The following is a 15,422-nucleotide window of genomic DNA, read 5'->3' on the forward strand; positions in this document are numbered from 1 at the left end:
GCATTCCAGTTCTTTTAGGTGAACTGAATCCTCAGAATCAGTTCACTCAAACGATTCGTTCAACAAATCGTCCCCCACACACACACACACACACGCTGATCCTTTTATATGAATCAAGTCATCAAAAATCATGTTCAAAGCTTCACGGAAAGTGAAAAGTGCCACACCCACCCTCACCCCCACTTTCTGATTGGCTGTTTGATCTGTGACATCACTCTGATGGGTGTTTGATCTGTGACGTCACTCGGACACTTTATTAGGTACACCGCCATTTTCAGGTGTACCTAATCACAGGCCACTTCATTAGGGAAAAATCATGGTCAAAATTTAAATGAAAGTGAAAAGTGCCACACCCAAACAACCCCCCACTTTCTGATTGGCTGTTTGATCTGTGACGTCACACGGACACTCCATTAGGTACACCGCCATTTTCAGGTGTACCTAATCACAGGCCACTTCATTAGGGAAAAATCATGGTCAAAATTTAAATGAAAGTGAAAAGTGCCACACCCAAACAACCCCCCACTTTCTGATTGGCTGTTTGATCTGTGACGTCACACGGACACTCCATTAGGTACACCGCCATTTTCAGGTGTACCTAATCACAGGCCACTTCATTAGGGAAAAATCATGGTCAAAATTTAAATGAAAGTGAAAAGTGCCACACCCAAACAACCCCCCACTTTCTGATTGGCTGTTTGATCTGTGACGTCACACGGACACTCCATTAGGTACACCGCCATTTTCAGGTGTACCTAATCACAGGCCACTTCATTAGGGAAAAATCATGGTCAAAATTTAAATGAAAGTGAAAAGTGCCACACCCAAACAACCCCCCACTTTCTGATTGGCTGTTTGATCTGTGACGTCACAAGGACACTCTATTAGGTACACCGCCATTTTCAGGTGTACCTAATCACAGGTCACTTCATTAGGGAAAAATCATGGTCAAAATTTAAATGAAAGTGAAAAGTGCCACACCCAAACAACCCCCCACTTTCTGATTGGCTGGTTGATCTGTGACGTCACACGGACACTCCATTAGGTACGCCGCCATTTTCAGGTGTACCTAAACACAGGCCACTTCATTAGGGAAAAATCATGGTCAAAATTTAAATGAAAGTGAAAAGTGCCACACCCAAACAACCCCCCACTTTCTGATTGGCTGTTTGATCTGTGACGTCACAAGGACACTCCATTAGGTACACCGCCATTTTCAGGTGTACCTAATCACAGGCCACTTCATTAGGGAAAAATCATGGTCAAAATTTAAATGAAAGTGAAAAGTGCCACACCCAAACAACCCCCCACTTTCTGATTGGCTGTTTGATCTGTGACGTCACAAGGACACTCCATTAGGTACGCCGCCATTTTCAGGTGTACCTAATCACAGGCCACTTCATTAGGGAAAAATCATGGTCAAAATTTAAATGAAAGTGAAAAGTGCCACACCCAAACAACCCCCCACTTTCTGATTGGCTGGTTGATCTGTGACGTCACACGGACACTCCATTAGGTACGCCGCCATTTTCAGGTGTACCTAATCACAGGCCACTTCATTAGGGAAAAATCATGGTCAAAATTTAAATGAAAGTGAAAAGTGCCACACCCAAACAACCCCCCACTTTCTGATTGGCTGTTTGATCTGTGACGTCACAAGGACACTCCATTAGGTACACCGCCATTTTCAGGTGTACCTAATCACAGGCCACTTCATTAGGGAAAAATCATGGTCAAAATTTAAATGAAAGTGAAAAGTGCCACACCCAAACAACCCCCCACTTTCTGATTGGCTGGTTGATCTGTGACGTCACACGGACACTCCATTAGGTACGCCGCCATTTTCAGGTGTACCTAATCACAGGCCACTTCATTAGGGAAAAATCATGGTCAAAATTTAAATGAAAGTGAAAAGTGCCACACCCAAACAACCCCCCACTTTCTGATTGGCTGTTTGATCTGTGACGTCACAAGGACACTCCATTAGGTACACCGCCATTTTCAGGTGTACCTAATCACAGGCCACTTCATTAGGGAAAAATCATGGTCAAAATTTAAATGAAAGTGAAAAGTGCCACACCCAAACAACCCCCCACTTTCTGATTGGCTGGTTGATCTGTGACGTCACAAGGACACTCCATTAGGTACACCGCCATTTTCAGGTGTACCTAATCACAGGCCACTTCATTAGGGAAAAATCATGGTCAAAATTTAAATGAAAGTGAAAAGTGCCACACCCAAACAACCCCCCACTTTCTGATTGGCTGTTTGATCTGTGACGTCACAAGGACACTCTATTAGGTACACCGCCATTTTCAGGTGTACCTAATCACAGGCCACTTCATTAGGGAAAAATCATGGTCAAAATTTAAATGAAAGTGAAAAGTGCCACACCCAAACAACCCCCCACTTTCTGATTGGCTGTTTGATCTGTGACGTCACAAGGACACTCCATTAGGTACACCACCATTTTCAGGTTAGTTCGGGAATATTCACGAGTGAGTGACAGACAGCGTTGCTATACCAGCTGACACTTGTCATGCCGACATTGATGTTTTAATTTTGTATTTGTTGGATTGTAGTTGATGGTGTTATCATACAGAATGTGTTTGAATAAAAGGTAGGAAAAAATCTGTTATGCCGACATTTTTTATTTGGGTGGGGGGACACCAACTCATACAACGTAAAACACATATTGTCATATAAAGCAGTGAACCAAATATCAGACTTTTGTTTTAATTGGTGAATATAAAAACAAGGAATAAAACAACAGACAAGTTTTAACATAAATGTTTATTATAATAATAATAAAAGTACATTTCAAACCAGCAATCTAATGTGAAATTGCAGTAGATATATTGGATAACGACATTTAAGCGTGTATGCATACATGTTATTTAAAAACTAGTATGAGTGTTATAAAATCAAGATTACTCAAAGAGAAGCATAATCTTCCCGTTTTTACAGTAAAGTTAGCTGTTAGCTTAAATAAAACGTGCATAAAAGAAGTGGTGTTTCAGTGAGTGGTTCGTTCTTTCCTTGGCAAATCGTAAATCTACATTCTGGCTTACATAGTTCACGCCAGGAGGGAGACGCAACACGTTCACCGACTGATCCGTTGATGCACGGGAAGGAAGACAGTTCACCCATTGCCTTGTTCGCGAACGGGAAAGTCAGGATTCGTTCCCTCATTGATCAGTTCTCGCGATGAACTGGAAATGCAAATCACTCACTCACTGACTCGTTCACTCACAGATCCGTTTAGTTGGTGAACGGGAAATGCATTTCACGACTCGTTCGTGAACGGCAGTGGCGGCATTTTCTTCTTCGCTTCGTTTTACGGCGTGGTGGCACCAGCTTCAATGCGCATTACCGACGCCTACTGGTAAGTAAGTTATATGAACTGAAAAAAACGAATCACTTTAGGAAGTTATTCGTTAACTCTCGTTAACTGAAAAGATGTGTTATTTTGAACGAATCATTCACTCACGAGCCAACATGACAGCTGATGCTCAGCTCCCCCACCAGGCAATGGTAACAGTCGTTCTTTTGAGCGAATCGTTCACTCACGAGCCAACACTATTTTGTACTTACATAACACGCGCGGAACGAAATACTGAACGGATAAAAATGACTAAAAGTGAAAGCGGAGTGACCGCCGAGCTCGCTACGTTTGACGAGTGGCTCCGTCGACAAAACCATCCAGAAATAACTGAACGAAATAAGCCTTAAACCGTGGGATATTAATTATTTCAAATAAAATAAATCCATCTATAAAGGAGTTTAGAAACACCGCTGATCTTGTACTTAAAATTGGACACGCCGTACAGGTGGAACCGCTTTAGAACCTTAGCAATGTGGCGGAAAAAAAGGCCGGACAAACTGGTTGGGTTACTGAGAGGAATTGAGGCTTAAATGAAGTAACAGCTCTCCCTAGCGGACAAACAGTGTAAGGACACTAAACTGCACCATTGTGTTCGTTAATATTCATAAATGTGGGTAACCCTTGACTTTTGTTTCCATAGCAGCATCTTGGGAAATGTGACATCTTACTAATACTACATCCCTAAATTCTACAAATGCATGATAACGTCTTTGGAAGTACGATGGGAGGGAGTATTGCGTGGGTAGCAGTATGTAGAGCCTGCCCGGTAACTCTGGCTCCTTCTCTGGCTCCTTCGCTCTCTTTTGCACACACGCAGGGACGCACACAGCGGTTACTTTGGGAAAATAGGGTAGGCGGTGCAGCTTCTGGCACCTCCCACATCCAGAGTTAGTACCATGACAACCATGTGGGCCTGCTGGCGTCTCCCTGTCTTCACCAGCCGCCGTTGCCATGGTAACTCCCCATGGGGCTCCCGCAGATCAGCGGGATGGGCGTCCAGTTGACTAACGCTCTCCCGGCCTTAGAATAGCCAAGGGAAGAAGGAAAGGGCGTCGCACAGTCGAGGTTGTCCTCGCAGGGCCCATCTTTTCCTGCTTGTAGCATTTAAAGTCTGCTTTTGTCTGAAAGAGCTCAAAAGCAAGAGTGCCACGATAAGGCTTCAACGTTTGCCCTCTTTGAAATCATTACATAAAATATTAGAAATCCTGCTGCTTTAATGATAGTTTTTTGACGAGTATATCATGGTCCAGGTCAATCATTATTCGATGCAATAAATCGAACTTCTCAAAGTCTTGCACTACTACCAGCTACAACATTATCACCTCTTTAATGACACCGAGTGGCGTAAAACTGCATTACATCATCTATTTGATTTGATTAACACACATATACTCATTACCCTTGTGGAATAAAATATCAAGCAGCTTTCAGTATGGTGCAGAGCCGTTGAAAACCAATGCAAACTACAAGCACAATAAAACTGAGTGTCACTCAAATGAATCTCAACTAAAGGTAAATGCTGATCTCATTCAGGCCCTATTTCTCACAAACTCTCTACTTAAACTCTATTTTGTATTTGCTGTTCTCACAGTCATTGCCACAAAGAAACACTTTTGGACCTTGTGTGTCAGAAATGGCCTTACTCGATCCTCTGGCAGGAGATGCTTGAGGCTTTTTGTTTTTTTCAGTCACTAATTACTCCAAGATGTGAGTGTGACAACACATCAGCTCCATACTTAAAACAGCAGGCATTAAAAATGGTGGCACAAAAAAGACACTAGTTCAATCAAGTGTACATCATAATGAGCATTTATTGTAAAACGAGAGTTAAGCGTTCCATGTTAACGCTCATTGAGCTAATGTAGGTGCCGAAAAAAGTTCTACTTTTTCATATAAAATCCTTAAACATATAAAAATGGTGACAAGGCAATTCAGTCAGTGTTACAAGAAGGCAATGCGCCCAAACATTCTACACTAATTCAAATACAGTACTTGGTTTATTGTCTCTAGTTATGCGTGCAATAATACTTCTAACTACCTCAAAAGTGAATGACTTGTAGTGGTGGCCTTTGGAATTAAAAATGGGTTGATTATGAAAAAAATCCCTTGACATGAGATGATTATAGAGAAAAGAGCTTTTCCAAAATAGTTCATTTATGAAACTCAGAGAAGCAGCCTCCTCTGCATAGATGGACATTGCATATCTTGCATCCAAACACGCTCTCATGCCGTAGTCCCTTGTTGGTGCAGTTCCTGCAGCGCCGTGAGCGTTCCGACATGCGCTCCAGGCGGTGTCCGTACTCGATGGGCGAGTCAGCGTGCCTCTTGCGGGCCGCCCGCTCCATGCCCCTCGCACCCTGGTAGTCTCCGATGAGCTGCTGGGCCAGCCGCACCCGGAAGTGACGCTGGGTGTGCTGCTTCCCGTTCAGGCCGGCCGGCGGCGTGGCCCCTCTGCTTTCCCTCAGGAGGACGTAGGCGTTGACGATGCACACGTTGACGTAGAACCACAGGAAGTAGCGCCACCACTTCCTGCACGGCCGGCCGACCTGGTAGCACTCCCTCAGCTGGTCGCACAAGTCCACTCCCCTCATGTTCTCCTGGTACAGCAACAAGGGGAGTGGCCTTGGGAGGCCGAAAGACAAACCTGAGCTCTCCATGCTGTCGCTGTCCCCCTCACCGTCCATCTCGCCGTCACGCTGCTCCCCTGGACTGATACCCACAATCCCTGGCGCGGAGTTTGTGGACAAGCAGCTGACGACTTTGACGTCTCGGGTCACCGTCGCAACCAGGTTGCCACGCTGGCACTGATAGAACTCCCCCTGTGACAGCTTGCCCACATTTCGAGGGCGGAGGACCTCAGGGAATCCTTTGCGCTCCGAATGGGTGGGCCCGCAGGCGTACAGTCCATCCTTCAGCAATCTCTGGAGGAGGGGCACCGAGTTGAACAAGCTGTCCATGAAGAGGTGGTGGTATTGACCCTCCAGGCCACGCACGAGGGAGGTGACCACCCGGTAGCCCTGAAGCACCAGCGCACGGTCCTCACTGGGCCGGCCGACGTGAATCTTGGCCCGGTGGCAGTAGCCCGAGCGCGAGTCACAGAGCATCCATACGCTCAAGCCCTTCCGCAAAGGCTTAGAGGGCATGGAGTGTGTGGGCGAAGAACGCCCCTTGGTGACAAGGGCGCTCTTGTCTATGGTCAGACAGCGGTTGGGCGTGTACGCATCCCACATGGTGTTGTCCAGCACATCCAGGAGAGGCCTGATTTTGAAAAGGCCGTCGTAGCCACGCTCGCCTCGCACGGGCTCGGCCTCCCTGTCGCAAAGCTGGAGGTACTGGGTGAGCTTCTCGAAGCGCCTGGCGGTCATGGTTTTTTTAAAGCCAGCGTTGCCTATGAAAATGTCACTGGCCCAGTACATGCCACTTTCTGGCAGCCAATTGATGCCCATGAGGATGTTGAGGCCCACGTAGGCTCGCATCTCCCTGGCGTGGGTCGGGTGCCAGTGTGGGTCTGTTTTGCCGCTCCTTCTTTGCCGATAGAGGGCGTAGTTGTTTGTTTGTTCCACCATGTGTTCAAAAAGCGAATCTGGGAAGAGTATCCGGAAATAGTCACGGGGCTCGGCGTCGTCCCCCAGCGAGAGCTGAGGGCCGCTGGAAGCACTGAAAGTCTCGATAGAAATCACCTGGTCCGGTTCGCCCCAGAAGTCTGGAGACGTGCACTCCTCGAACAAGTCTTCATCGTAGCCGAGAAAGCTCGCTCGCTCCTCCTCCTCTTCCTCCAAATCGGAGAAATCGAGGTCAGAGTCGTTCGAGACGGCATCGGAGCAGTTAGTGGAGGTGGAATAGTAGCACTCCTCCGAGTTGTCCTCCTCGTCATGCTTGAGTCCATTGCTCCCAGTCACCAAAATGATGTTGCAGCCAGCCCCGGCCACAAGGCTGCTAGCCGCCGCATTCGCGGAGCCATTCTCCCCCACGCCGCCGCTGACACCGTCCTCCTCTTCCTCCTCGTCTTCGTCGTCCTCCTCCTCCTCCTCCCGCGCTCCGTCTTCCTCGTCCGAGTCTGGCTTTTTGTACGGAATTTCAAACCACTTCACATCGGCAGAAAGATTTAGTGGGTACTCTTGCCCGTCGCTCGCCGCACTACTTTCTGTATCCGCGCTCGTTTCCAAAATGGTAAAAAGCTCCCTTCCGTTTCTTTCCGTCGCCATGTCGGGGTATTAAAGTGCCCCTGCATGAGTCCCTTTTCGGCGTGTTTTTTTCCACGCGGTAGGGAAATAGACGCACAAAGCAGTCATCCGAAGTGAGTCGATGTGCTGTGGAAAGCAGCGTCTCGGGCAAACGTTGAGCCTATGCGGCGTTTGTGGGCTCCATTCGCATTGTTTCCGCTCCCGGTTCTTTGTGGGCTTCGCAACGCAGTGTGGCCGCAGACGTCAGAAGCTGCATGCATGTCCTGCTTGCTAGGGCGTTTTGCGACTGCAGCTGGTGGGGTTGCTAGTTCGCAAGGCTGGCAGATGGCCGCTCGCTCTTCTAATGCCCGCTGGCATTCGGCGGAGCCGTCATCTCGGAGCAGTTTGCACAAAAACATTACATTCACACGGAGCAGTCTCACGGGACACACTTTTGTCATAGTCACAACAAGCGGGCTCGTCGACAGACAGCACGCAAAGATGAATAAATACTATTCAAAGATAAGGACACGTTTCCAGTTTGGGGGAGATGCATCCACACACGTATGCATCCCGACAACAATGCAGTGATGCACATCAAACAGCAGCGTGGAGTGAGCAGAGAGGCAGCGTGTTCATTCATAAACATGTGTCTTCCCTCTGACAGGTTCCTACATGAACCTGAAGCCCTATAGGCTATTGTGGAATTAGGGACCTCCCTCGCGTTTATGAATGTGGGCAGATACAGATTCGTGTGTTTTACTCTCGGGTTGAGGGTGAACAGCTCCCCCTGATGAGATTGATTGCTCCCCTCCAAGTTACTCACAAGGTACACGTCACAAAATCGCACACTGACATGTTTATACTCTGTGAAATTAGATCAATAATAAAAGATCAATAATCACATGACCTTTTTGCTCTGCACCAAACATCTGGTTCTACACACACTGCAGCACTGGCTTAAAAAAATTTGAAAAAGTATTTTGCAATTTTTGTCAATAATTGTATGCATAATTGTCCGTACCTTGTAATGCATCAAACTAGAATGGATACTTTTTATAACATTCGTGGATGACAACACTGTAAGAAAGGCAAATAAAGGTCAACCGCTTCAGATCTTTATTGATTGTGATCTTGTGGTCTCATAGGGCAGAAAAACAGGGACAGTGCTGCAGCAACCTGGAGAATCATAAACCAGGGGCGCATTTACAAGAATGGCGACAGATTAGCAGAAGTCAAATATTCCACATCCATGGCCTTATTTAAGAGAGTTGATTGTCAATGATTTCATGAATGGTTCTTGGTATCCTTAATAGTAATAGCTGTTGATATTAAGATATTAAGAATAGAAACATGCAGTGTAATGCTAAGGTGATTAAGAGTGTATAATGTCATAGATGGGACTCACACAACTCTTTTTATTATAATCGTTGTCAATGTCATACAAGTGTAAGATACAACCACCATAACAAAAGCAAAACTAGATTATTTTCACAACAGTATTGTAAGGAGCTTGAATGTCAAATGTTCCCTTCCGAGCTAATTTTGTCACGTCACTGTCTTTGACCTAAAACAGCAAAACTCTGGATGTGGATTTCTCGCTCACTTGGGAGTTGACCAGTTAAATCATGTCTTCCTGTTTGGGGAGTGGGGGATGGGAAGCCGGAAGTGTCGGTCCAAATTCCTTTAGCCGTGGCCTGCGTCTACATGGCTGGCTAAGCACCGGGCCTAGCAGAGAAAGCAGGCAACCATTCTGCAACCTTGCTCACTCGCTTATCACAAGATTCTTGTCTAGTATGAGGATCAAATTGCCGCTATGACCTACAGGCCCTCATCTTGTTTGTATCTGCACACAGCGGACATGAGCGCTTCACTGCACTCTGATCCAGTGTGTTTGAAAACAGTGGGAAACGTGAGAGGCTACAGTCTTCCAATGTTTGGGCCGAAAATAGAAATAAGGGGAAAAAGGCTCACTCCCAGCATTTCCAGGCCCCTGGAGCAGAGTGCTGCAGCAGACCCCACAGAGTCCCGCGGTGGGGTGGAGAGATGCTGACCAATTGGGGCTCAGACTTCCTCTTAGCGTGTTCATGTGTGCGTGTTGCTGCAACTAACTCTGCTCCCTCATGGATGAATTCAGTGTGTGCGTGCATGCATGTGTGTACAGCCCACAAGATGGACCCAGCCCTTCCTTCTGTCACTTCCATGAATATATTCTGTGTGTGTAGGACTTTTTTCTAGCTGCTCTTTTCTACCAGCACTGATTACCTCCCTGATGACTTTTGAACTATAGAAAGGTGAAGAAAAACATGAATCATTTCATATTCAAGCCAAAAGTCATTCATCTTTAAATTGAATAAATGTTACCTTAAAGGTGTGGAAATGTTGTCTGACTATTGCTATTGTTATATCCCAAAATTGCTGTCATTATATTATTCGGATTTATGCACAATTCATAAAATGGATGGATGATTAGACGGATGGTCGGTCATAAAACGGTTTGCACAATCTTTGCAGGCAGCGGCCTCTTGCGGTGCTATTGAACAAGTGCAACATGGACAACGTTTACCAGGCCGTTTTGTAATTCCGGCAGCTAAGTTATAATTATTTTAATAATCATAATAGAAAGATTTTCGGGATTTTTTGGTGTCTTTGGGCACCACAATGAATTGTGAAAGGTTCTTTAAGGCTGTATGTGTGACGTATTTTTTGTATATATGACAACGTTTTACGGCTATTAACATCTACTGTTAAATTAGTTGGTTCTCTGATCATCGCAATTTTTTTGTGGTTGTGGTCGATTATCAGTTTTCCTACATTACATGAAGGTACCCTGTGACACCTTCCTAGGTCACGGGGTTGATTACGTCACACGCAAGACAAAAAAAAATCGGACCAACGTTTGACGTGAACAACATGTTCCGGGGTTCTCCGCTCAAAGCGCAGTGGTGCTGTCAGGTTTGCCGTCAGAGTGGACCTCGCTGAATTCACTGAACAGAACCGTCTTAACTCCAGGAACTCACTGGAACCTTCTGTTGAAATAATATTTTATATATTTTTTGAGTGCTTACGCGCTAATGCTAACCACCCTAGCTAGCAGAGCCGGTGAACTTGTCCCATTCGGCTGTAACCAAATTAATTCTCGCCATCTTTTGATAAAAAACTACATTCGAACTCTTTTAGTGGCCATTCGCTCGACCTCGGCTAGTTTTTGCCGTGTTGAGACTTCGTCTGGACTTGTACCTGGCTCGTGGCGTTCGAGGTCATCCGCGCAGTCCAGCTCTTTATCAAACCCTACGCAGGGAATGAAGAGCCTGCCGTACTTCTGCCGGGGAGAGGTCGTTCGAGGCTTCGGGAGAGGAAGCAAAGAACTGGGAATTCCGACTGGTACGCCTCCTTATCTTTTGGTTTTGACTGGGCACGCTCGATTGTTATGTTATTGTTTTGGGCTAGTTTAGTTTCGCAGGCTTGACTGTCACGACTTCTGTGGCAGGGTCACCAACCTTTATGAAACTGACAGATACTTCTTGGGTACTGATTGATTCAAAAGTGCTGCCAGTTTGATACACACTTCCGAAATAAGCAAATTGCTCAAATGACTATTAATTAGGTGATTAATAATCAGTGTGATACTAAATAATAAACAAGCAGTCAAAGGTTTAAATGGAGTTGTTTTTGTGTGTCTGTACTTCAGACTGATAGTGTTGGTGAGGACACTGAACATGCTCATGATTTGCGCAATCATTGTGAACAATGATTGATGAAAAGAAGAGAACAAATATGCTTATCAATGTTGGCAGGTGTTTCCATTTTCAAATCGCTTCTGCAGCGTTCCTCGGAAATCACAATGTGTCATTATCGGTGAGCTGTTTTTGACATGCCGGCAAGCCTTGCTGGCGACCTTTTGCCTGCAAGCACCACTTTGGCTGTTTGTCTGGCTTGTGTAGATATGGCTTTCATGGTTGGGCACGCTAAACGGGTATTGTATGTCTTAGCTTAGATAGGTACAGTACATCTTTGGTTTGGCTAAAGGCAATATTCCTACTGGGTGATTTTCAATACTACAACTACCCACAACCTTTTCTGAGCAAATTGCACATTTGTATGTGTTTGTTTGGCTTAGATATCTTTATAACTATTCCATTCTTTAATCTTTTGTGTGGAGGGAACAAGTTTTTGTGTTTCTCTCATCGGACTTTCTCGAATGTTAATTTTAGCTAACTTCCCCGACTGTGTGGTGGAGCATCTGCCCGCTGACATCGGCACGGGCATCTACTACGGCTGGGCCTGCGTGGGCAACGGCGACGTGCACAAGATGGTGATGAGCATCGGCTGGAACCCGTATTACAAGAACACCAAGAAGTCCATGGTGGGTACTAAATTAATGGACGCTAGCTGCCCATGTCGTTAGCCTAATGACCACCGTTTGTCTAATGAAGCTTAAGGACCAAGACCTGCCATGATTAGCATACATTTGCCAATAGCGGATGGATGTCACTCCCTAAAAAATTACCAATTGAAAAAACAAATGCAGCAGAAGTGCAAGGATGCTGGTGTGCTTGTTGCAACTTCGCAGCCGGTAAAAACAATCACTGCTCTATTTTATTTTCATCCAAAATTAGTTAGGTTACAAAAAATATATAAAAGTAAGGTGTCTTATCTTAAAATTACAACCTGTACAACTGCTTTGTTAAAATGTATGCTTTTTTTCTATTTAAGACATTCTGGGTGTAGAATACAGCATCAATGTTAGCTGGAATTAAATTTAACGTAACACTTGGCCTGGAGCTAAGATGGCCGATTTGCACGGTAATAAGAGTGGAATGTCTTGAGCTCTGTGTGTGTGTGCTTCTTTTGCCCCAGGAAACTCATGTGATCCACCAGTTCAAAGAGGATTTCTACGGCGAGATCCTCAGTGTCGTCATGGTTGGTTACATCCGTCCAGAGAGAAGCTACGACTCACTCGGTAAAGCCAGCACACACACAGACACACAGAGAGCATAAACAATGTCATCTATTCAAGGTTTGAAATATCGAAATGAGCAGCGTAAAGCACACATTTTTTTTTATCAATAGTCTGCTTGTTTCTATAAAACTACAGTACAGTAGTCCATAGAGTCGAATAAAAAAATCATGGCACATGGAAGATTTTTGTGGCCTTTTCTCATTCTCGAGTTGTCTTACTCATTATTTTTTAGGAAATAAATGGATTGTATTTTGGATAAAATATTTTTTGCCCAAAAGAATGATTTTCTTTCTAGGTGAAATTAGCATTTTTCACGTAAAATTATCCTCTTAAAAGCCTTGCTTATGTATTAAAATTAGAGCTCGGACTAGCAACCAAAATCGCTCTTCTCTATTTGTGTTGACTTTCTGTACATTACCGCCACTTTCTTTCCACTTGCGGTAAATGCACACAAAGTATTTGCTGCCTGACAAAAATACCCAGAAGTAGTAAAACAAAAAGAGGCAACTATTGTGCGACGTAACTGCTGCAGACAAGTAATTAATATTTTTGGCATGAAAAATCACAATAACTGACCATTGTACCTTTTAGTCACAATGCTTCACGGGGTACTAGTTAAAGCATTTTAAACTAAAAAGAAAAACTCCACAGTTGGGGGCAGACGTTTTTAAAATGGTAGAGGTACAACCCATGCCTACTTGTACATGTATGTAAACGTATGTCAATGTGTGTGTATGTGTGTTGTCAGAGGCGCTCATCGCCGCCATTAACGGCGACATCTCGGAGGCCAAGGTCCAGCTGGAGCGGCCAGAGCACGTCAAGCTGCGGGAGGACAATTTCTTCACCAGCCATTCCACTTCCACTTCAGCAGCCTCCTCTTCCTCTTCACAGACTTTCATCAATGGACACTGACAGAGTTGGTACGACTGTTGCCGTGGCGAGGCCTGGGTTAAACCTCATAATTTGTTTCGTATTGACTTTCGTTACTTTCTCTCTCTGACAGACTGACGGACAAACACACACATGCATAAATACTGTACGTACATACATGGGCACATGCTCACACACATTCAGTGAGCCAGGGTAGGGGCATTAGTGTGTGTGTGTCAGGTGATGCTATGCAGAATAATGAACTTAAGCTCTGGTCTCACTGAAAGACAAACTTTTTTGAGTGCTTGCGAAGGTGTTGATTTTTTTGTCAGTTTGCTTAATGTCGCAAATATTCACCAAACACTTGAATGTTTTTCTTGACAAAGAAAGCTGTTGCTTACCAATTAAAATGTCTGGTGAACATCTTTGCGAACTTAAACAAACATTGACAAAAAAAATAATCTCCAATAACCTCACACACACTCACGTTTGCCTCTCAGTGGGATATGGCTTAATGCAAAGAAAAATTTAATAATTTTATTTTCTTCGCATTTTTTTTAAATCAGCATAAAATTATTATGATATATAATTATTCATTTCAACCATTTTAACACAGCTCTTACCAAGATCACAATTCCATAAGTTGAAGTAAAAGTGCAGAGTTCAAGTTTAGCCTTTCCTTCTTTGCACATAACTGTGAAACATTGATGGAAACTCAAAAGTCCACTTCCTCAGCATTGGCACTCAACTCATTTCATGTCTAAATACTGCTCTGAAGTAAACTATATATGAAAGATCTATATGTGTCAATGACCTGTGAATGTAATGTTATTCATCTTGTCATCAGCCGCTAAAATGTTCAGATTCTGTGCTTCAGCTGTCCTGTGTTTTTGTTTTTGATTTATTTTGTATATAAAAGACAACTGAAAGGAAAAGCTCACTCTTATCCTTATGACATCCGCATTAAATGTTCAACTTAAAATACTGTCCATTTCTTTGATCATTTCATCCAATAAATCAACAGCTATACTATACTTGTGTAAACGTGTATTCTTTGTGTTAAAGTTGAGATAAAAATTTATGTTCAAGAAAATATTTTTATCTGGCCTGTAAATTGGAAATTCATTAAAATTATGTATATGGAATTTTAATTTCAATGACATTTTTGTAACATTTATAAAAAAGAAAAAGTTATTTTTTTCAGGTGAAATATTCCTTTTGGGGGAAGAATATTTTCCACAAACTAGTGAGTATAATTACCCCCCCCCCCCCCCCCAGTACAGTGCACATTGCTTCAAAGCTTTGAGAATACATGATCATTTGCACATTGGTACCCAGCAATAAAACTGATTGTGAGATTAATTACATTTTTGGTCATTGTGCCTTCAAGGTAATTTCATTTAGTTCTAAAGATGTAACCAATATATTATTGATTTATCTTTTCACAAAAATTATAACTTCACAAATTACTACAATCATTTATACAATACTTTCTCATAAAATTTCATCCCCCCCCCACACGCACCTAAAATTTCCTTTGTGTATGATCTGATGTGTGGTATGTCCACTGGCGTGTGCATGCTCACGTGTAGGTGTAGCTCTCATCATCATACTCTAGCTCAATGTCTTCATCCTGCTCGCCCAAAAAGCCGTACTTGAACTTCCTGTAGACGGTGCCATCTTTTCCCATGTACACGATGTCGTCTTCATCATCTTCATCGTCTTCCACGCTGACAATTCTGTCACTGTAATCCCCAAAGGCGGATGCAACGACTTGCGTCGTGTCTTTAGCGCCTTCGTTGGTGTCCAGCTTCTGGTAGCCTCCACTTTTAGTTTTGGGTTTGCTGGCGGCAGCCTTGGCGAGCGACTTGGAGCGAGCGCTGAGCAAGACGAAAACCCCAGCGCCGATCGACAGGATCAGGAGGGCGCAAATAGTCGTTACCAGTTTGGCCCTACCTGCGCCTTCTCTGTCCAAGTCGCCAGCATCTCTCAGCACAAAGTTGACGTCGAGGATGCACTCCACTGGAAAGAAAAGTTGCTT

The 15,422-nt window shown here is 44.3% G+C and overlaps 2 protein-coding genes across 2 annotated transcripts in view; one reads left to right on the top strand and one right to left on the bottom strand.

Moving 5' to 3' along the window:
• Positions 1 to 10,397: 10,397 nt before the first annotated feature.
• On the top strand, positions 10,398 to 14,415 carry rfk (riboflavin kinase). Its single transcript, XM_085909091.1, has 4 exons — positions 10,398 to 10,932; positions 11,763 to 11,914; positions 12,409 to 12,511; positions 13,260 to 14,415. The coding sequence occupies exons 1-4, from the start codon at positions 10,623 to 10,625 to the stop codon at positions 13,421 to 13,423; spliced, it is 729 nt and encodes a 242-aa protein (XP_085765217.1). The 5' UTR covers positions 10,398 to 10,622; the 3' UTR covers positions 13,424 to 14,415.
• Positions 13,418 to 15,422, bottom strand: part of pcsk5b (proprotein convertase subtilisin/kexin type 5b) — a 44,988-nt gene continuing 42,983 nt past the window's right edge. Inside the window, exon 37 of the mRNA XM_085909089.1 lies at positions 13,418 to 15,403. Coding sequence (XP_085765215.1) covers positions 14,964 to 15,403 — 440 coding nt within the window. The 3' untranslated portion in view covers positions 13,418 to 14,963. The remainder of the gene's footprint in view (positions 15,404 to 15,422) is intronic.

Source organism: Syngnathus leptorhynchus, chromosome 4 (assembly GCF_054491065.1).
Source record: "Syngnathus leptorhynchus isolate UIUO chromosome 4, UIUO_Slep, whole genome shotgun sequence".
NCBI classification, from domain to species: domain Eukaryota; kingdom Metazoa; phylum Chordata; class Actinopteri; order Syngnathiformes; family Syngnathidae; genus Syngnathus; species Syngnathus leptorhynchus.

Coding starts and splice junctions, on each gene's coding strand:
- rfk (XM_085909091.1), top strand. CDS start 10,623: ATGCTAACCACCCTAGCTAGCAGAGCCGGTGAACTTGTCCCATTCGGC. Junction 11,915..12,408: donor AGAACACCAAGAAGTCCATG/GTGGGTACTAAA, acceptor CTTTTGCCCCAG/GAAACTCATGTGATCCACCA. Junction 12,512..13,259: donor GAGAAGCTACGACTCACTCG/GTAAAGCCAGCA, acceptor GTGTGTTGTCAG/AGGCGCTCATCGCCGCCATT.